At 36.3% G+C, this 24,065-nt stretch overlaps 1 protein-coding gene and 2 pseudogenes across 1 annotated transcript; 2 read left to right on the forward strand and 1 right to left on the reverse strand.

The window, feature by feature from the left end:
* Positions 1-8,807: 8,807 nt before the first annotated feature.
* Positions 8,808-9,968, forward strand: LOC120149454. Its single transcript, XM_039162229.1, has one exon. It carries the CDS (start codon positions 8,838-8,840, stop codon positions 9,942-9,944), a length of 1,107 nt encoding a protein of 368 aa, XP_039018160.1. The 5' UTR covers positions 8,808-8,837; the 3' UTR covers positions 9,945-9,968.
* A 3,710-nt stretch (positions 9,969-13,678) lies between these two features.
* LOC120149499 lies at positions 13,679-19,260 on the forward strand (annotated as a pseudogene).
* Positions 19,261-20,498: 1,238 nt separating this feature from the next.
* LOC120149453 lies at positions 20,499-24,026 on the reverse strand (annotated as a pseudogene).
* Between the last annotated feature and the right edge of the window lie 39 nt (positions 24,027-24,065).

Here is a 24,065-nt window from a genome sequence, read left to right on the forward strand (position 1 = left end):
CATACCATTTCTACAACTCGTATAGAGTATAATATAATTTCTTATGAGGTACTCGGTTCAATATATGATTTTCTGATATAATGGCATCCCCCCACTTGTTATCAGATAATCCAAAACTTATCAACAATGAGTTCATCATCTCTTTTAAAGTTCTATTTTTCTTTTTGGCTATATCGTTTTGTTGAGGAAAATAAAGGGCTGAAGTTTCGTGAATTATGTCATTCTTCAGACACACATCTTTTAAGAAATTTGATTCGTATTCACCACCTCAATCAGATCTAAGATGTTTGATTCTCCTATTAAACTGATTCTCAATTTTTCCTTATAAATAAGAAAGAAGTTTTCAGTATCGTATTTAGTTCTAAGGAGATAAACATTTGTGTATCTTGAGTAATCATTTACAAAGGTTATATAATAGTGTTTTCCTCATTTACTTTCAGTGTTTCTAAAGTCTGCTAGATCAGTATGAATGACTTCTAACAATTCAGTTTTTCTCTTAGAAACAGTCTTAAAGTGAGCTTCAGCATGCTTGACTTCTACACAAATTTCACATTTGTTAAAGCTAGTTATGTCTAGTTTAAGCAGAATATTCATTTTCATTAATTTCTTTAAAGCGTGAACGTTAATGTGTCCTAATCTAGTATGCCACATATCAACAGATTCAACAATATAAACGGAAGTGGTAGCTTTATTCTTATTAAGTTGAGTTTCTATGACAAATAAACCCCCGTTTAAAAAAACCTTTCCCCACATAATCATCGTTCCGGGAAAGAACAAGTTTATCTGCCTAAAAAACTAACTTAATGCCTGTCTTACTCAAAAGCCTGCCACTTATTAAATTTCTACGCAAGGTAGGTACATATAGAACATTATTTAAGGCTAAAGTTTTACCGAAAGTCAGCTTGAGTAAAACCTTGCCTTTACTCAGCATTTTAGAATTACTGGAGTTCCCCATGTACACACGTTCACCTCCGTTCCCATCCTCAAACTCGGTGAAAAATTATTCTTTGTGCAGAAGTTTTTGGAAGCACCAATATCAATCACCCACTCAGAAGTGTTTTCCACCAGGTTAACTTTGGAAACCACCGCAACAATAATGTCATCATCGTTCTCTACAACATGCATTTTTAGCTTGTTGACATTCTAGCAGTCTTAATAGTGTTGGCATTAATAAGCTTTGTGATCGGCTAGAGAGAATGTAACATCCCAAACAATGGGTTAGTGACTAAATGGTAAAGTTTCAGAATTTGGCGATTAAAGTAGAAGAATGGATTAGTTCAATGATTTATCTGGAAATAAATCCTAAAAATTGTTAGTAATTATCAAATGAAGTAGAGGACAAAATGGTCATTTAACTAATAAACGAATTAAAAATAAATATGATAAGGATATATATGTTAGAGGGGATAAGGATGAAGAGATATTCTCTTCATCTTGTTCTTCTTCTTCATGTACGAGAGAAAGAAAGAGCCAAGCTTGCAAAGGTAAGATTCTTTGTTAGCTGATTATTTGTTAATTTTAAGAGTGGGTTTTGATCATTAGGTAATACTTAAGCTTATGGAAAGCTTAAGTTGTCCTAAAATCAAAAGATAAAGAAGTTATGAAAGATTAAAGAAAATGAGTTTCTTAAGGAAATTCTGGAAAAGAGTTAGTAAGTGAATTTTGAGAAGGAATTTGACTTGTCATCAATCTAAGTAAGAGATATGAAGTAATAGAATTGGATTTGAAACATGTTGCAAAATTGATGTAATTATTGAATTACATATGAAAGATAGGATTTTGAGGTTTAAGATGAAATAAATGAATATAGATTGGTTTAAGTATGTGTACTAGAGTTAAGAATGAAAAAGGGGATGATATATGAAGTGTTTGAGAGGAAATGAAGTAATTTTCGTGTTGAAAAATGATTTCTGGGTTAGGGGGAATCGGTACCCATTCAAAGGGGTACCGATACCCTCTCAAACGACAGAATTCCAGAATGTCATGAGGGTATCGATACCCCCAGTAGGGAATCGATACCCCCTAAAGGAAAAATGTGAATATTGGTTTAATAAGTTTGTTTAAGTTGCTAGTATCCAATTACAAGGTGTAGGTATCTAATGATTGCCTCCCAATGTACATTTATGTAGATTCTGCGCGTAAAGCAATTCCGGAACATTTGACAAGTAAGATCGATCAAGGGAAAGATAAGAGATTGGAATTAACTAGTGAGACCAAGGTGAGTGCATACTAGTGATATGTAGTGTTTAATGGAAATAAGACTTGCGATGAGTCTATTTCCTAGAGTAATATGCATGAAGTCATGGACATGATTATGTGTTGTTATAATTATATGTGATTATCTGTATTACATTGATTGTATGTTTGCATGACTAAAGATAATGATATGCTTTGTATATGTTATGTGATTATGAATAGGTAGAAAGGAAACAAATGATGATATAAGAATCTATTATAAGATATATGATATGAAAATATGATAGTGAGCTATGTGAAAGAACTATGAGATATATGAGTTATATAGAAAATATATGTGAACAAGATATGACATCTATGTTTATATGAAACAATGCAAGGTGATATGAGCTATGTGAGATATGAATATAAGATCATATGAGAAGTGAAAAGGATTACATGAAAATAGACTAAGTGATTACATGCAACATATGATATTAGATATATGTTTACACATACATATGGTATGTGACAGAAGAGAAGGAACATGTGCTTATGAGATCAATGATTACACGTACATGTGATACGTGACTGAAAAGAAAAGATATGTGTTTATAAGAGAAAGAATATGAAGAAGTAATGTGAACTGTTATAAATGATAATGCCCATGTTATGTGATATGAGAGCTAGGGGTATAGTTGGCATGCCAAGGGTCGAGGGTTTACCTATGTTCTTCGGGACATATGGACTGTTTACCTATATTCTTCGGGACATATGGACTGTTTACCTATGTTCTTCGGGACATATGGACTGATTACCTAGGTTCTTCGGAATCTATGGACTGGTCCTTCGGGACATTGATTGAGCTGTGGTGACAGCATATGTGTGCACAACCTCAATGTACTCACATACCTTAAGTTCTCACTAGTGTACATGGGCTAATAAAGTGATTAAACAAGCATACTGAAGGCGATATGTATACGATGGGTTTATAAATGGTTATCAAAGGTAAGTGGTTTGAAATGTGTTACATGAACCATATGATGTTATGTGTGTTTCTTAATGATAATGATGGTATATGTTTATGTATGCTTTATGTTATATGAAATATTATATGTTTTATATGCCTCACTAAGTCAACGACTTAGAGTGTGATTGTTTCACACGTAGGTTTCGAGAAGAGTAAAGAGTAATGCGGGGCAAGACAGGTCAGTTCTCCTTACCAAATGTCAGATCAGAAAATATGTACTGTATATAGAGTGTAGTTGGCATGTAGTCTAAAGATATAAATTGTATGAACTCTGATATATATTTGTAAACGTTTTGAATAAGTTAAATGTTATAAAAGTTTTTTTTTAAATTACTCACTATTTTATACGAATAAATGTTTGAAAAGTCAATGTGACACTTCGGACTCGTATTCGGGTCGGATACGGGTTGGGGGTGTTACATTTAATGGTATCAGAGCGACGGTTTAGCCGATTCTAGGCTAAAAATGAAGTCGAAAGTGTTTTAAAAAGTGTACATGCCAACACAAAGTGAAAAATTTTCTGATCTGATAGGGTAAGGAGTGTGATGTCTTGTTAATAGAGTTAAATTGTTATGTTATATAAGATAAGTGAATACTGAGAATGATTTATGAAATTTATATATATGTTTATATGATATGATGGATGATATGTGAACATATGCAATTGACATATGTTCTACAATATGAATTGGATGAGCATATGCACACGTGATATCTGATAGAAGAAATGATATGAGCACATGAAAATATGAGAGTTTCCAAAGTGAAATACAAGACGATAGACCTGAAGGTAATAGTATTCACCTGCCCTGGCCAGGCAGGGAGAAGAGCGAAAACCTCAGGGAATGTCTGTATAAGATTAGAGAATGATTCATAATGTTGAATGATATTCCGATGTGTTTTTAATTGTATACTTCGTTAACTCATAGAATGAATGTATCGAAATAGTTAAAAGAGTTATGAGCACCCGATCTCAAAGGTGAATTTGAGGAAGGCTCTGTTGTTACAGACCTTTGGATATATGATATGAAGATAATGCTAGAAGATGTTTATTTCTCCATAGTGGAGAAATTAAATTGAGAAGTTTGTTATTATGTGGATAAGATGGAATATGGTGAACGAGTGTCACCATAAGGATGTTAAAAGATCAAGTGACGCGGTTATTGTTTGTAAAAGAGTTTGTATTCTAGATGGAAAGAGTTAGCATTGGCTAACAAGAGTATGTGATGAAAATGTAATGGAATTATAATATATTGACAGGTTATGATAACCAAATATGAAGAGGATTTGGATACAGTTGTATAGTTTGATCATAGTAAGGTGTTGTGGTGAAGAAGATAAAGATTTGTATGTTTGAAGGAAATACAAGTACAATAGATGATAAGAATGAGTAAAAGTTTGGATTGTGGTGAATTAATTAGAAAATGAGGAAAGAAATCAATTGATTGATTTTTGATTTTGAGTGATAAGAATTGATGTTACTGTCTACAGGATAAGTAACATTATATGAATGAAATCAGAGTTACGAATTTGAAACAAAGGGATAGTATTGTGTATAAGAAAGAGTGTGGATATGATAAGGATTTGTACTTTAGAATGAAAGAGTTAGCGTTGACTAACAAGATTTTGTGATGAAATTGTATTGGATATAATTGTATATTTTGATTACGTAAATGTGATATAGTGAATGAAGTGAGGATTCGTATGGAAGTGTAAATGATAAGTTCGATATAGAAACACGAAAAGTGTGCAAGGTGATGTGAAAATATTGTTTGACTCCTTAAAGTATATGTTTAATCACAATTGAAGAAGATTTAAAGTTGTGTTTTGGTCAAATGATGACGAAATACAAGTTTGGTATGGTTATAAGGTAATTGGAGAGTTATGAAGAAATAGATGGATTTATGATATAGAGTGATGAGATGGATATTACTGTCAATGTGATGAGTGACATTATATGGAATTTTAGAAAGGTCAAAGGAAAAATGCATAATCGAATGAGAGAAAAGACAACAATGGATTGGTATTACTGGTTATTGTTTATATGATAAGCAACAGAAGATGAATGTATAAACGAAAAAGATAGTTGGAAAATTAAAGGATTGAAAAGTAAGTTTCTGATGATGACAAGAAAGAATAAGTCTGGGAAGCAACATAAGAACATTAGAAGATATGTTCTTATTAGGATGTGCAGTGAAAATTCGAGGACGAATTTTCTTATAAGGAGGGGAGAGTTGTAACATCCCAAACTATGGGTTAGTGACTAAATGGTAAAGTTTCAGAATTTGGTGATTAAAGTAGAAGAATGGATTAGTTCAATGATTTATCTGGAAATAAATCCTAAAAATTGTTAGTAATTATCAAATGAAGTAGAGGACAAAATGGTCATTTAACTAATAAATGAATTAAAAATAAATATGATAAGGATATATATGTTAGAGGGGATAAGGATGAAGAGATATTCTCTTCATCTTCTTCTTCTTCATGTACGAGAGAAAGAAAGAGCCAAGCTTGCAAAGGTAAGATTCTTTGTTAGCTGATTATTTGTTAATTTTAAGAGTGAGTTTTGATCATTAGGTAATACTTAAGCTTATGGAAAGCTTAAGTTGTCCTAAAATCAAAAGATAAAGAAGTTATGAAAGATTAAAGAAAATGAGTTTCTTAAGGAAATTCTGGAAAAGAGTTAGTAAGTGAATTGTGAGAAGGAATTTGACTTGTCATCAATCTAAGTAAGAGATATGAAGTAATAGAATTGGATTTGAAACATGTTGCAAAATTGATGTAATTATTGAATTACATATGGAAGATAGGATTTTGAGGTTTAAGATGAAATAAATGAATATAGATTGGTTTAAGTATGTGTACTAGAGTTAAGAATGAAAAGGGGGATGATATATGAAGTGTTTGAGAGGAAATGAAGTAATTTTCGTGTTGAAAAATGATTTCTGGGTTAGGGGGAATCGGTACCCATTCAAAGGGGTACCGATACCCTCTCAAACGACAGAATTCCAGAATGTCATGAGGGTATTGATACCCCCAGTAGGGAATTGATACCCCCTAAAGGAAAAATGTGAATATTGGTTTAATAAGTTTGTTTAAGTTGCTAGTATCCAATTACAAGGTGTAGGTATCTAATGATTGCCTCCCAATGTACATTTATGTAGATTCTGCGCGTAAAGCAATTCCGGAACATTTGACAAGTAAGATCGATCAAGGGAAAAATAAGAGATTGGAATTGACTAGTGAGACCAAGGTGAGTGCATACTAGTGATATGTAGTGTTTAATGGAAATAAGACTTGCGATGAGTCTATTTCCTAGAGTAATATGCATGAAGTCATGGACATGATTATGTGTTGTTATAATTATATGTGATTATCTGTATTACATTGATTGTATGTATGCATGACTAAAGATAATGATATGCTTTGTATATGTTATGTGATTATGAATAGGTAGAAAGGAAACAAATGATGATATAAGAATCTATTATAAGATATATGATATGAAAATATGATAGTGAGCTATGTGAAAGAACTATGAGATATATGAGTTATATAGAAAATATATGCGAACAAGATATGACATCTATGTTTATATGAAAGAATGCAAGGTAATATGAGCTATGTGAGATATGAATATAAGATCATATGAGAAGTGAAAAGAATTACATGAAAATAGACTAAGTGATTACATGCAACATATGATATTAGATATATGTTTACACATACATGTGGTATGTGACAGAAGAGAAGGAACATGTGATTATGAGATCAATGATTACACGTACATGTGATACGTGACTGAAAAGAAAAGATATGTGTTTATAAGAGAAAGAATATGAAGAAGTAATGTGAACTGTTATAAATGATAATGCCCATGTTATGTGATATGAGAGCTAGGAGTATAGTTGGCATGCCAAGGGTCGAGGGTTTACCTATGTTCTTCGGGACATATGGACTGTTTACCTATGTTCTTCGGGACATATGGACTGTTTACCTATGTTCTTCGGGACATATGGACTGATTACCTAGGTTTTTCGGAATCTATGGACTGGTCCTTCGGGACATTGATTGAGCTGTGGTGACAGCATATGTGTGCACAACCTCAATGTACTCACATACCTTAAGTTCTCACTAGTGTACATGGGCTAATAAAGTGATTAAACAAGCATACTGAAGGTGATATGTATACGATGGGTTTATAAATGGTTATTAAAGGTAAGTGGTTTGAAATGTGTTACATGAACCATATGATGTTATGTGTGTTTCTTAATGATAATGATGGTATATGTTTATGTATACTTTATGTTATATGAAATATTATATGTTTTATATGCCTCACTAAGTCAACGACTTAGCGTGTGATTGTTTCACACGTATGTTTCGAGAAGAGTAAAGAGTAATGCGGGGCAAGACAGGTCAGTTCTCCTTACCAAATGTCAGATCAGAAAATATATGTACTGTATATAGAGTGTAGTTGGCATGTAGTCTAAAGATATAAATTGTATGAACTCTGATATATATTTGTAAACGTTTTGAATAAGTTAAATGTTATAAAAGTTTTTTTTTAAATTACTCACTATTTTATACGAATAAATGTTTGAAAAGTCAATGTGACACTTCGGACTCGTATCCGGGTCGGATACGGGTTGGGGGTGTTATAGAGAAAACATAGCATTTGAGCCTCTTTCTATCAGCTTTGGCCTTTCCCAGTTTCTTGAAATTGGCGCCCTTATGAGGTTTCATCTTTTTGTTTGAATTTCCTCATTTCAGGGTCTTTTTGAACTTAAACCCTAAGGCACCACCAAATTCAACCAAATTAGATTTAAAAGACATATTACTAAAGAAACTTATAACCTTATCCTTTAGACGATTAACCTCCTCGATTTTCACGTGGGTCATCAGTTCCTCAAGTGAAATATCTCTCTTCTTATGCTTGATAAAGTTGTGGTAGTTGAACCATGAATTGGGTAGCTTTTCGATGATGACATTGGCTTGACCACGAGCACGAGACGAGACAGACGGATAGCGGCGGCGACGATGCACGAGAAGCCCCTTGTTCTCTATCACTCAACAAGGGAGTGGATAATGAAAACCTTAAATACACAATCTCAATGTATTTCTCACTCTATGTTGGATTGAGCATTACTAACACGGGGTACCAAAATAAAACAAAAACTAAACTTTAGGTATAATTTTGAAAAATTGAAAATTTAAATACTAAAACTGATCAAAACTGATAATTTAAGTATTAATCACGTAATTTATGCTAAAATTAATTATACTATTATTCTCACATTTTATGAATGGAGTATTTTTTTCATCTTAAACTCTAATCTAACTCAACTTAAAATTATTTTTCAAAAATCAAACTCTATTAAATTGAATAGAATCAAAACTTGTAAAATTTGAGTAAATACTTATAACAATTAAGAGATTTAATTAAAGTAATTATTGAGTTAGCATTAAATTTAAATATTTAATTTAATCCTTCAAGAGTTTGAATAAGAAAACCTTTTTGACAAGAAATTAAATTACAAAATAAAATATTAAACTGATCGATTTCTTTGAAAACTCTTCCTTATTATCCCCGCACAGAAAAAAAAAAAGAAAGAACATATTTCGACCCATAATGTCTGCAATCAAAGTCAGCCTTTTGTTCTTAATTATCACCATTTTTACTGGCCTTGCCATCGCCGGAAAACCCCACGTCATCGATTTCCGATGGTCCAACCTCTACCCAGAAGGCATGGCTTGGGACCCATCAGCCCAGCACTTCGTCGTCGGATCTCTAAACCACCGCACGATCCTCTCCGTTTCCGATGCAGGCGTCGTCGAGACCCTGATCTCCGACCCCAGCCTCCCTGAAAACGTCACCGTTCTAGGCCTGACTGTGGATTACACCAAGAAACGCCTCCTGGCTTGCCTACACTCCGTTTCCCCTCTCCCCCCATTCAACGCCCTAGCCGCCTACGACCTCCGCACCCGCCGCCGGCTCTTCCTCTCCATCCTACCCTCCGACCCCGATTTCCCCGTCTCCTCCACCCCTCGCGGACGTGATGCCGCCAACGACGTAGCCGTTGACTTCAAGGGAAACGCTTACGTCACCAATTCGATCGGAAACTTCATCTGGAAAGTCGCCGAAGACGGAGAGGCGTCGATCTTCTCCAAATCCCCGGCATTCACCCGTTACCCCAACATCATGGAGGAAAACCATCCGTTCAACGATTGCGGCCTCAACGGAATCACCTACGTCAGCAAGGGATATCTATTGGTGGTGCAATCCAATACGGGCAAGATGTTTAAGGTCGATGCGGACGACGGGAAAGCCAGGGTCGTTCTGTTGAACCGGGATCTGGTGATGCCCGATGGGATCGCGATGAGGAGGGACGGTGTCGTTTTGGTCGTCTCCGCACAGAAGCTTTGGTTTTTGAAGAGCGACGACAGTTGGTCGGAGGGCGTGGTGTTCGACAAAACTGACCTCGACGAAGAAGGGTTCGCGACCTCCGTTGCGGTGGGTGAAGAAGGGAGGGCATATGTGTTATATGGACATTTGATGGAGGGCATAACAGGAAGAGAGAGAGACAAGTTTCAGATCGTGGAGGTGAGGTCCGAGAAAGAAAATGAGGACGAACATGTTTGGATATATGTTCTGTTAGGGTTCGGTTTGGCTTATTTCTTGTTTTGGAGGTTCCAGATGAAACAACTTATCAAAAATTTGGACAAGAAAACCAATTAATGTAGTTTTGGTCTTTGTATTTTCCATCTTTATTTACACTTTTAGCATCCCTTGTATATATAGATTTGATAATTTACATCAATATTCTGGTCTAGTAAATGCTACACAGACAAATTCATTTTCCAGGAAGATCAGGTCTTCAATTCATCACTCTGCTTTCTCTTAATGTAATGAACGATAATTTCACTTGTCTCAAGTTACGAACTCCGACCAACTTTCTATCCAGAATACAGCGAAGCATTGTTAGGAGAAGCCATGTTGCACTTACGGTCCAGCTGCGCCTTCCGGAGGTGGCAAAGTCGGAGACTTGTTCCTTTGGTGTCGGTTCCCTTGGAGATTCCTTAATCCCATTATTCTCAGTTTCTAGCTTAGCTACCCCAGCCTTCCCCCTAAGCTCATTAAGCATCTCCTAGATCTTTATCCTCATTTCGAGTCTGCTCATATGAGCTTCGGCGGGTTTCTGGAAAAAAGTAAGACGGAAAGCTCCGGCAGTTAAGCATCGCATCATATTTCTTCGTGAAACGGCTAAACCTTTTGTTGTTAACAGTTTTGGTCCTTTCTCGCACTTCACCTGCATACAAGACAAAGAACATGCTCGGATTAGGTCTTTCCTTCCTTCTCTTATTCCAAATGCAGATCTCTTTGTAGTTCAAAAGATGCACTCCCTAAAGAATGCCTGAAGTCTGCAGTTGGCAACAATCTTAGTAGTTCAAAAATTCAACGTCAGCTGCTCCGGCCAAAACCTTATCAAATAAAGCAATGTTAATCATCGGCGGTTCTCGGTGGTCACAGAAAGCTTACAAATTGTCCAATTCGATATAGTTCATATTTTACAACTAAGAAATGAGAATTCAGGCAGACTCTAAATCCACAATCGGATTACAGAAATGATCAACAGCTATAACATGTTAATGCATCAAGGCACTAATATACGGAATCAACCACAAAGATAGGCTATCGGATAGTTTCGACGCTCAAAACAGAGTTAACTTGTTCCTGAAAACAAATCTCTACAACAAACAGACACAGCCAGATTTTACAGTGAGAACCCCTTTGCCATTGTTCACAGGCATAAGCTCAAACAATTACTTCTGTAGGAAACTTAAATCGAAACACGAAAATACGATGAACAAGGACGTTCGAAGAACTGGAATTCAGTGAGCACCGTTAAGATTCAAACAAGAAATCAGGGCACCGGGAATGACAATCTAAATGGTATAGTTTCAGACATCATAAAAGCTCACATTCAATCAGACATCATAAAAGCTCACATTCAATGTGATATATCCGGGTAGCACCATCTTCTGTGCATCAAATACTTAAACAAATACGCCCTTAACTTCAAGTTTGCAATCCACCCACAGATGTAACCAAATCAGTATCAAATTTCAGCATTATTAACTTATTCATTCTCGTTCCATAGCAAATGGGTAAGCACCGATTCCACAACCTTGGGTTCATAACTAAATTTGAGCAAAAAAGAAAAAATGCAAACGTGAATTCTACAAGAAACCCATCACCGATCACATTTTAGGCCTTCGAAACAGTAAGTAGAGAAAAGACTGAAAACAAGCTTTTATTGAGAAACGATACCTGCAGAGGAACAGTAGCGGTCTTAAGCTTTGAAGCGGCCGTCCGTAACTGATGTTTTGATGGGTAATGAGTGGGCTTCTCGTCGTCTTCAAGTTAGAGGATGCCGTCTGTCTCACCGGTGGAGGAGCGTTGTGTCACTTCAGCTTTGCGATCTAAAGAGCCGATCTTCATATCGGTGAGTGTTCAGTCAAAAGCGTGGACTGGTAATTGCAGGTGAGGCCACGAGCCCACGATGGGAAATATGGATTGGACAGGCTTATTTTGAGATGCAAAACTGTTATAAACTCGTATTTTTTTTCAATATATTAAAATAAGTGTTCAAATTACATTATTTTTTACGAATAGACACTTAAATTATTCTAACGTTATAAATATTGTCATTTTAGATTCATCGATTTTAACGATTGTTAAAAAACTCGTTAAGGAACATATGTCACAATATAGTAATTTTAAAATTTTATTTTAAAAAACTTAAAAATATTTAATTTTCAAAAAAATCTCCATTTTCTCCAACCACCGGTTATCCCTTCGCCGACGACTGGCCACCTATACATCGTCAACCACCCATTGACCAGTTACAACTTTAACTATCATCTCAAAACCTAAAATTTCCAAATCTCCAAATTTCAGTCCATAATCCCTAAAATTTCAAATATTCAATCTCTTAAATTCATTGATCATGGTAATCATCTGTATAACCGACTGTGAAAATCGGCCGTTTGGTCTTTGCCCATTTGGCCATGACAAAGCCATGGAAGTAGGCGAGGGAGAGATGGGGTGAGACGCGGGTTGGAGAAGAAAATAGGAAATATTTTTAAGAAAATAAATTTTTTAAAATTATATGATTTTAACACGTGTCACTTAACATGATTTTATAATGTGTCACTTAAAATATATGTCTGATTATTGAGCCACCAACTATAAAACATTATAGAATAATCCTCCGACTTTAAAATTAATAAATTGATCACCCACCGTTAATTTTGTAACAAGAGATTATGTGATGATACCCTTGGTGAGGAGTGTGTGAACTGAAACTTAATACCAACTAAACTTTATTGACGAAGTCGTTGTAATATACAAATTACAAAGTAATCAAAGCATTCTTTATTGGGAAGCCTATTTCTGCTAATTAGGTATTAATAATATGGCTAAAGAAACATAAATGAACAAACGATTTTCGGACAAAAGAATTGATCAAGTGAAGATCATGAAACTACAGCACGAAGTATGTACTCCACTCGTGTTTCAGAGAACAGAAAGGAAGAAGATGGTGAAACAAATAAAGAGAAATCTGTGATAATCATGGGCAATTCACATAATCACTTCCATACGAGAACTGGGTGTATTTGTCTGGTCTGAGCTTGTTATGGCAAAAAGAGGGCCCTGAAGGAGGCACTGGTCCTCTAGGAAGCTGACCGCTAAACAACTGCTTTAAATCTTTACCGCCGCCGCCGCCTGGTCTGATGCATCCTCCGATGGAAGCCTCCGCCATTAACACAAGAAAAATAACCACCAAAAGCTTCGCACACCCCATTGTTCTTGGCATTTCTTCAAAAAAACTAAACGTTTTCAGCTTCATCTGCTAATGTTGTTGTATTACAATATATATATATATATACACACACATATATAATGAGAACAGCAAGAGACAGTGGCTGGATTTCAACGCCGTACGGCTATTGTTTTATATGATTGATTTCCAGTGTCTGGTTTTTTTAGTATGTTTGAAGAATGGACTATATAATTTTTTTTCCTTTGAAAAAAATTAGGGTTAATTGCAATATTGATTATTTAAGGCTTAAATATAAACTAAGTGCCTAAATCGTGTTGTTTTTCATGAATAGGTATCGAAAGTATTTTTTTATTCATCTCGGTGTCTAAAGTTCCGAACGTTACCACTTTAGGTGTCCGGGCCGTCAACGGTGTTAATTTCCCCGTTAAGTTACAATCATTGCCCTTTGTCATCGACGAAGCTCCACCCGACCTCACCTCCCCCGACGACCAAAACCCCTATGAAATCATGGCTGATCGATGACAAATCGACGTTTTATACACCACAAAACTTGGGCTGAAAATCGTGATCCTGTACGATTTTGAAGACCAATCGACGACAACTACTGCGGCGTATGACTAAGATGATGGTAAGGACTACATCGGTGATGGTGGTTGTTATCGGAAAGGGCGGTAGCGGCGGTTTAATGTTAGGATTTGGGAATTTTATGGATTGTGTTTTTTTTATAATTTAAGATAAATTAATTTTTTTTATAAATATAATAATATTTTAAATATTTTTTGTAAAACATAAATTTCAAAATCACTAGATTATGACACGTGTCACTTAACGAGAGAAATTAATGTTGTTGACAGCCCGAACAGGTAATATTTATAACGTTAGGCACTGAGATGAGTCAAAAAATATTTTAGGTACCTATTCCTGAAAAACGATATAATTTAGGCACTTATTTTATATTGAAGCCATTATTTAATTATAATCAAATGATAGTTTTGATCGATAAATTTATTAAAATATTAAAAAATTATCATTAAATATATCGAGCTGACATAAAATAATCACTCACTGGGATACTATTTGATGATCATTATATAATTTTTAAAATTTTAGTGACTAAAATGATCATTAAATATAATCCGATGTCCTCCAAGTTACTTTACCCTAAATTAATTGTGTAAATTTAAAGTGGAAGTCGTAGTTGAATACTGCAATAGCAGCCAATTTAGACACAAAGTGAAAGCTTCCATCTTTGAAAAACTATGGTTTCTTCTTTGGTTTTTCAACTCTTTGAAGTATACCATTCTACAAAGTTAACTAAACCTTTTTTTTTACTTCAAACATAAAGTGAGATATGCCAACAACCGTCATCGGAGGGGTCTTTTTGAACAGACTCAAAGGTTTGAGGAGCTATGTATAATTTATTAAAATTATTTGTACTTACAAAGTACGACAGTATCTTTCTTTTTTTGTGCTTTTATTTTGTTTTTCCTTACAAACAGTTAACTTGGTTTATTGCATATTAAAATATCAACGTGAATTAATCTATAGGAGTTGGTTCAAGTGGTAAGCAACTTGATATAGCTTAAGTAAGGTTTCGAGTTCGATTTCTTGTATATGCAAAAAATCCTTACTAGAAGACTCTTCCACTAAAGTCAGGTGTGCGATGCGGATCGATCCGAATTAAGTAAGAAAAAACTTTGAAACCAGAAGGACAACCAAGAAAATATCAATGTGAATTGGTTTAGTTAGTTAATGATTTATTGTATTTTCATATGCAAAAACCAAGTTAACTGTTTTAGTATCAATGTGAATTGGGTAAACTATGTTATTTAGTATCTAAAATATTAGTTTTGATATGTTTTAGTACCTAAACTTTTAATATTTTTAAAATCATAACTAAAATTTAGTTTTTGTTTTATTTTAGTACTCCGTCGTTAAAAACTTAATGAAACTTTTATGAGTGACATTTTTTATGTGTAAATTACAACATTCATCACTTAACTATCTTCTCACTGCTATTTTGGTCATTAAAGTTTAAAATTTTTCAATTTAACTACTCAATTTTCAAATTGTTCATGTTTTAATCACTCTAATTTATTTTATTAATAATATTTTACGACATGATTTTTTTATTAATATATAATTAAAATAAAAATAAATTTGAAAGTTAGAGTGACTAAATTAGGAGTAATTAGAAAGTTAAGTAATTAAATTAAAAAAATTAAATTTTAATGATCAAAATAAGAGTAAAAAAATAATTAAGTGATAAATAAAGTAATTTACCCATAAAAAGTGTCAAATTGTAACAGTTTGCTAAGTTTTTTAAATACTAAAATGAAAGAAAAACTAAACTACGATTTTGAATAAATCAGCTGTCATTTGAGTCTTAATCCGGCGCAAGGAGGACTGGAATCATTGCCTGAGAAATGCGGTCAAAGTCATTTTTTTTCATCTAAAGGTTCTATTCTTGATTCACACGATGATGATTTGTCCCCTGGTGCGGGTTCGGATATGGATCCAGAACTGTTCAAGGATTCAAAGCTGTCCACTATGTTTCCCAGTGATATTAGAGATTTTCCACAATCTGAATTGCAAGAAAACATGGCTGAAGAAGTGAGTGGTCTTCATGAGATTCAAGAATTGGTAAAATCTGAAAAAATTGATGAAGATGAAGCCTCCAGCGAATACTTTTCAGCCACCGAGACACACCAGAGTATATTGGTTTCGTTTTCAAGCCGGTGTGTGCTGAAAGGAACTGTTTGCGAACGTGCTCGGCTCTTGCGAATAAAGTTTTACAGTTCTTTTGGTAAACCACTGGGAAGATATCTTCATGATGACTTGTTTGATCAAGTAAACTCACTTCAGATTTTGCTTGTCTTCATCTGAAATAACTGGTTTATGCTTCGGTAGTTTAATTTAATAGGTTTTCTTTGCAGGCATCGTGCTGCCGTTCATGTAATGAGCCAGTTGAAGCCCATGTCATTTGTTACACCCGCCAGCAAGGAAACCTGACAATCAATGTAAGACGCCTTTCCTCTCTTAAGCTGCCTGGTGAACGAGATGGGAAGATATGGATGTGGCACCGGTGCCTAAAGTGTGATCATATAAACGGGGTTCCACCAGCAACTCGTAGAGTAGTCATGTCTGATGCTGCCTGGGGACTTTCTTTCGGGAAGTTTTTGGAGCTTAGTTTTTCAAATCACGCGACTGCTAATCGTGTTGCCACATGTGGTCATTCATTGCAGAGGGGCTGCCTTCGTTTCTACGGGTAAATGCTTAAACCTTGTATCATTTTTGACAGTTAAAAGTATGATGTTTACAGTAGAGTATCATTTGACATATTCGGCAACATGGCTGCCTTCTTCCGCTATTCTCCGATCGATATCCTTTTGGTATGTGTGCCCCCATCAACACTTGAATTTGGTGGAAACATTCAGCAGGAGTGGACTAGAAAAGAGGCAGCTGAGGTTTATTATTTATCTTCCCTCTTGAACCTTTAGAATCATTATGTTATGAAATTACCGACTAGTCTGTCTCTTGTAGCTAATGGTCAAAATGGAAATGCTGTATTCGGAGGTATCCGATGTGCTTGACAGCATTGAACAGAAGATCGATTCTGCAAGTGATTTACAGAATCACATCATGGAATTGAGAGAACAGATGCAACAGGAGTTAAATAATTACAACGTAAGAACACTGAATATTAGTTAACCGATATGACCTTGAATATTACTTGGTAATATGTATTTGAAAAAAAAATTATCGGTTATCTATGAACTGTGCTATTTGAAAGGTAAATTAAACATTGTTTTATTTATGTATTTATTTGGTTTTGTTATAGAGTTTGCTGCAACCAGCTATTATGGAGACTTCACAACCGGGTATTGCAGCCGTGGACATCCTGGAACTGAACCGCCTTAGGCGTTCACTACTAATCAGTTTGTATGCTTGGTATCAGCAACTTCATTCTTTGGAAGGTTACACTGTCGAAGTTGAAGTGGATCATTCAAATGATGGGAAACTTGGTGCTCATGAACAAAATGCCTACAGATCCCCGGATTCACAGGAGCCTACTAAAACTTACATAAAATTGGAGAAGAACTCTTTTCTTTTAAACTTGGAATCTGTTGTGACAAAAGAAAATGACTTGACAGTGTATGATCAGAAGATAGAGGAGGATATGCAGTCAGATGGAAACATCACATCTCCTGCATCTGCTATATTGGAACGGATAGATTCTGCTTGGACAGGTACTGATCTACTTACATGGAAAGTTCAGCCTCTGGAAGCATTTCAAGCAGATGCGATCCAACCTTCTTTGATCATGCAAACAAGTAAAATCAATAATCTTCTTTTGAGTAAGGTAGCATCTCCTAGGAGGCTTCATTCTTTTGATTCTGCATTGAGATTCCAAGAAAGAATTCAGAAAGGATTGCACCTGCCTTCGACACATTTATCAATGCTTAAATCTTTCCATGCTTCTGGAGATTACAGAAGTATGATTAGAGATCCGGTTTCTAATGTAACAAGGACTAACTCTCATACAGTGCCTCTGGAGGCACAAAAGTCGAATTTGTCACTCAGTTCCGCATCCACTTTAATCACCTCTGCATCTCATGTGGCTGAAGGGGCTCGGCTACTACTTTCCCAGAGGGGTCATAGTGATATTGTTATTGCTGTTTACGACAATGATCCTGCTAGTATAATATCAAATGCTCTCAGTTCCGAAGAATATGATGAGTGGGTTACTGATAAGTTCAATGAAATTGGAGGCTTGAGTTTTAGTGACAAGAGCAGAGAAGATTCTTCTGCTTCCAGCTTTTCACCCTGGCAGTCATTTGGCTCTCTTGACCTGGATTATATTCGTCATCTGCGGGTGCCATGTCTACCGATGCGAAAAGGTCTCCACATTTAACGGTTTCTTTTACGTGTGATTCTTCCGCTGCTGGCGGCAAAGTGAAGTTCTCAGTGACTTGTTATTATGCAAAACAGTTCGATTCTCTTAGAGGAAAATGTTGCCCTGATGAAGTGGTTTTTTTGCGTTCCTTGAGCCGCAGTAAGAAATGGAGTGCACAAGGGGGAAAGAGCAGTGTGTATTTCGCTAAAACATTGGACGAGAGATTCATTACAAAACAAGTCCAAAAGACAGAGTTAGAGTCATTTGATGAATTTGCTCTGAAATACTTCAAGTATTTGACAGATTCTCTTAGCTCGGGAAGACCTACTTGCCTCGCAAAAATTCTCGGCATTTATCAGGTTTGTCTTCGTCATCGTGTTTAACCTTTTAAAAGCATTTGTTTCTGTGCATACGGTCCAGGCATGGAGGATCTAATATATGGAGTTATAATTCTGTGGTTGGCTTGATGACAGGTATCGGTAAAACACCTGAAAAGTGGCAAAGAAACCAAAATGGATCCTATAGTGATGGAGAACCTGTTTTACAGAAGTATCTCAAGGGTTTATGACCTTAAGGGTTCGATAAGATCACGGTACAATCCGGATACAGCAGGGGCAAAAAAGTACTGCTAGATATTAATCTGTTAGAAACACTGCGAACCGAGCCCATTTTTCTCGGAAGCAAGGCAAAGAGAAATCTCGAGAGAGCTATTTGGAACGATACGTCTTTTCTGGCAGTAAGTTTTGCTTTCACCATTAGAACTCATAAAAAAATGATTTCTCATCTTTCATATACTTATCTGATGAACTGTGCGTTTCAGTCGGTCGATGTCATGGACTATTCGTTACTTGTCGGGGTGGACGCGGAGTGCAAAGAGCTGGTTTTGGGAATTATCGACTTCATGCGACAATATACGTGGGACAAGCACTTGGAGACATGGGTTAAGGCATCAGGGATACTAGGTGGCCCGAAGAATGCATCCCCAACAATCATTTCTCCGAAACAATACAAGAAAAGATTCCGAAAGGCGATGACAACTTATTTTCTCACCATACCTGTTCAATGGAGTTCATGACATAGTTTCATCATTGACTCCTGCATAAGAAGATTGTATTTGCCTGATAAAATGAGAAGTCATCTCTCTCTCTCTCTCTCTCTCCCTCCCTCTCCGGTCGGATACGCTTCGATCCTCGTGTTTTTCTTTCGTAAAATTCTCTGAGTTGTGGTGAGAGTTGACCTATAACTGTACACTATGAAGAGGGAGTTAACAGAGTTTTCTTTTTAAGGACTCCTTTGAATGACCTCTAAAGAAAGAGAGAATCCAGGGCCCGTGTAAAATTTTCTCTTTTGCATGTGCTAAAGTTTTCCTTACCATGAATTTCATAATAATACATATATGGATGATTATATTTATATATATATATATATATATCATAAGATAACATTATTACTGCATATTATCAAATCTTCATACATAAAATCCTCATACATTTCATGGCATCTATACACAGACAACATTCCAATAATATACACGAATGCATAGTTTTATATCCGTTAATTATGTTAAAAATTTAAGAAATTCGAAATTATAAAATTTAAGAAGCATAAGATTGAACCATCAATATAAGATATAAAAATTTTATATAACTGAAAATTTGAAATTTTCAGAGAATGCCACTGTCTCGGTATTCCTTCGACCATGGTATCACATTATCACGAAACTCACATGTTTCAATAAACATTGAAGGTTATTCAACTCGGTTTAAATAATAATTTTAATTATTAGACCCTTAAAATTTAAAAAAAAAATTGTTGAATTTAACTTTATTATTAACAACTTTTTTTGGCTTTAAATGAAGGAGAAAAATGAAGAAATTTATATGCAGGACATGCAAAAATATGTATGTATATTTGCATGAATCAATTTATCTTAAATGATTGAAGGAATCATTGTTGTTCCTAGAGGTCACAGGTTAGATCACCAGTGACTGTAGTAGGGTGATTGAATGTTCTTTGTCAAATAGTTGAGAATATTTATAACATATACTACTTTGTAATCACCTTAGCTTAATAAAAAACTGACACTATTCTAAGCTAAACGTAAAAAACTGACATTATTCTAAGCTAAACGTAAAAAACTGACACTATTCTAAGTTTAGCATTAACATAATGATTAAGATATGATAGTTGTTATCATCATGTTAACGTCTAATTTAGATAACTGTCAATTTTTAATGGAAAAGAAAAAGTTTGGAACGAAAAAGTTTGGAACGCAATAAATAATCGAGTGATCATTTTGTAACTTTTAATAGTCATAAGACTTAACGAAGTAACATTTTATAATCGGAATAACCATTTTATAGTCAAAGAAAAATCGATGGACTTAATAAAGCGGAACCGGGAGACCATTCATATACTTTTTTTGATTCAGATGCCAGCTATTTGTAAGGTCAAGATCCAACCTTTTGGTTTGAAAACCAAAAGTAGTACAAAATGGCATGAAAACAGGGTTCACTGTCCAAAGGAAACTAAGATCATGTGCCTTGAAAGTTGAAACCTTCCCCAGTGCTCCCATGGCGACCGTTCCAATGAACTCCTTGCTGCAAAATCAACCCATTAAGCACCTTCACGTGGGCTGTTTCTTCCAGCATTTGTCATGCAAAAGCTGCATGATTTTCTCACGTCCATTTTCGGTTTTCGTCAACCTTTCCACTTCAGCCCTGAGCAGTGGGAACTTTCAATTTCACCTTCATTCATCGCCGCCGCCCCACTTCCACCCTCCTCGGCCACCGTGCTTTTGCCTTTCGTCAACCTCAAATCCGACACCAACCTCCTCAACGACATCAAGCTCTCGAACCTGTCTTTTGCGCTCGTGTTCACACCCCACCGAACTCTTCTCGGAACTTTCTCTGTAGGAGCTTCGGGCAACACGTTAGCCACCCCTATGACTAGGAGTTTAAGACAATTTCAGAGGATATTCCCGTAGAGTGGGGAAACTAACAGTACAGTAAAATTGGGTTAAGAATAATTTATTTGCAAGTTTAACCATTATTGAGACCAGATGAATTTTTTACACACTCATCATTGAAAGAAATGAACACACAGAGAGAGCAATGAGAATGGCTTTGCACATCATGCTCTGATCTCACTTCACATGTCTGAACGGAATTGAATGCCAGTTTTTGTCAAGCAATTAAACAACAATTAACAAACCCTCTGGTGCAACCAAAAGGGTCACGGATGCTGTAATTTTCGGAGATGCTCCAACAATGAAGTAGCCTTCCGCTTGGCCCTCTCGGTTCCGCTCTTGGCAAGCTCCGCCAACGGTATGATGGCACCGAGCCTACTTAAGCAGGCCACATTCTCGGCGTCCCGCTTACACAAACAGAGTAAAATGGCAGCTGCATTCTCTTTGTTTCGGGGTAAACCTGTTCTTAGAAGATCGATCAAAACGGGTATGGTGCTAGCCTTTTCTATAGCTGCCTTAGCATCATGGTTGCTAGCGAGAACCGAGAGTATCGTCAAAGCCTCACTGACCATGCAGTTCCTTGAATCCGTGAGCATCGTCAACAATGCCGGTATAATTCCGGCTCTGACGGCTCGGCCCTTGTTCCCCTGATAAATACATAGATTGAATAGGGCAGTCCCGGCATCTTTCTTCCCTCGTGTGCTTCCATGTTGTAACAAATTACCAATGCTGGTATTGCCCCTCATGAACCAATTATTATTTTGTTCTCATCGGCAAGTGACAAACTGAAAAGGGTAGCTGCCGCGTTCTCTCTTGCTTCCATACTTCCGGCTCGGAGGACTTGGACGTTGGAAGGAATGGCACCGGAAAGCATTAAAGAGACTAGTTATTTTCAAATATTGACAGGTTAAGAATAGAAGTTACTGCATGTCTTGTATTGAAACATCATCTGCTTTAAGAGGTTGACCAGAACAGGTATCGCTCCTGCGTCTGCAATTAGTATCCTGTTATCTGTGCTTCTTTTTGATAGTGATCTGATTTCAGCAACAGCTTCCCTACGTCCCTCTAAGCACCGGTTCGACAGCTTAGCAACCAGTGCCTGGATGGCTGCCATGTCACCGCTAACATCACGGAAAGATCCGTCACTCTTCTTGAGCCTACTGTTTGCTAATCCGCTTGGCTGCTCAATGTTATGTTTAGAACACCATTGATTTATTAGACTCCTAAGAACATAGTTCGGGGTTAGAGTTAAATTTTCCAGCTTCTGCTGTGTTTTCGGGCATGTTACATTGCCGCAATCTATCCATCTCTGTATGTAAGACCTCTCATATTTCTGCAAAATCAAAATGATAGTTAATCAGAAGGCAATCTAGAAGGCAAAGGCTGATAATGGAAAAACGAAAATAGGAACAACAAGCATTAGTCACGGTGGCACACTATACCTGCCCCGTAGCTACAATCACCGGATCCCTCATTAATTCCAAAGATATCGGGCATAGATAATCAACAGGAACGGTTGGATTCTCTTGCCCTTCAGAATCGGTTTCGTTCTAAAGGCAGACTTCCGAAGGAGTTGAAGAGCTATTCACTCTTTCCAATACCTTACTTTCCTCGCCTGCAGTACGTTTTACACCACCACGAATTTCTGGAATGCTATCCGTCTTTGCAGGCATTTCATGATCGGTATCACCAACTTCTTTTCTCAGTGGCTGGGAAATGGCATTCAAAACTTTTCTCGAATTCAAAGAACCATATCTTTCTATTGCTCTTCTAAATTGTGCTCTCACCAATGAGATCTGGGAAAAGAAAAAGGAAAGCAGCTGATCATAGAAAAGCAAGTTAATAAGTAAAAATGAAAAAAATATTATAAATTTTGGAGCTAAACCTGTTCTTGAACCTCCTCTGAGATTTGAAACCGGTCAAATGGAATTTTGGCTAAACTTCTCTCCAGCTTCCATGTAACACATTGAAATTGGAAAGAAATTCTTTTGGCAGCTCCATCCTTAAATTAAGATATAGCAAATTTCAGAGACGTACCTATAACATAACATATTAGGAACAGATGCATATAAACACAATAAAAACTCCAGCAACAATCGCTCTGCTAACCAAAAAGACAAAAAGGACTGAAAAAGAAAAACATATCCTTTCTCCTCCACGACCTGCAATTGCAGATTAAATGGAATTGCTACATATTTCGATGATTCCAATTCCTTGGGGTTGAATTCATAATAGAAAATCAAGAAAAAGAGTTAGCACTCAGAGAGATTGCGTTGTTCGAACTCTTATTTTTATTAAAATAGTCCATCTCATACCTATATTCAACACATCGAAACATGGATGAGACACATTAAGAATAGTTGGATTCTTTTCGGTCCAAAAGTTTTTTATATGTATACTTTTCGAGATGGAGTTCCGAGTTCATCTACCGCAGTCAACACAAACTGACTCAGTGATTAGAACTATGCAAATTTTCCGAGGAAGAAAATAGTCGTCTAATTCTGTCAATTTTGCAATAGAATCGACACTATCAGTTCAAATAAAAACGAAACATATTTCAAGTATTTAAGCGCTAAAACGGAATAATCGAGTCATACACTAGTACTCACGCTGTTCAAAATAAAGAAAGAAGAAAAAGGAGACGGGACATTACAGAGGAATTAACGGAATGGTAGCCTGAAGCAGCGGAAAACAGACGCTTAGCAGCCTGCAGAGCAACGGCGAGATCAGCTGACCATGAAGAATCAGAAGAGGAAGAACCGTGATCGTGATCAGACTCTACAGAATCTCCGATTTCCTCGAGCAAATTCGTGAAGAGAGCGATCCTCCTTGCCAGATCCGTGCAATCCTTTTCAAACACTCCGGAAGCCACACTCACGGAGAAGATATCGTGGACAAGGCGGAGCAAGAACGCGGCAGAAGCGTCGGCGACGACTCCGGCGGCCATTTTTGAAAACCTGGCGTCGGATCCTGCTTAGATTGAAACGGGAAGAGAAAGAAGAAGCTCTCTTTTTTCAATGAAAAGGATTGACGAACATAAGGAACCGCTGAAGCTGCATTTTGACAAAGGATTAACAATTTAGCACAGAAAGGGAGAGATTCGCGGGGGAAGAAGAGGATACAGTTGGCTTTGGAATATTGTGAATT

Source organism: Hibiscus syriacus, unplaced genomic scaffold, assembly GCF_006381635.1.
Source record: "Hibiscus syriacus cultivar Baekdansim isolate YM2019G1 unplaced genomic scaffold, ASM638163v2 tig00111005_pilon, whole genome shotgun sequence".
Lineage (NCBI taxonomy): Eukaryota > Viridiplantae > Streptophyta > Magnoliopsida > Malvales > Malvaceae > Hibiscus > Hibiscus syriacus.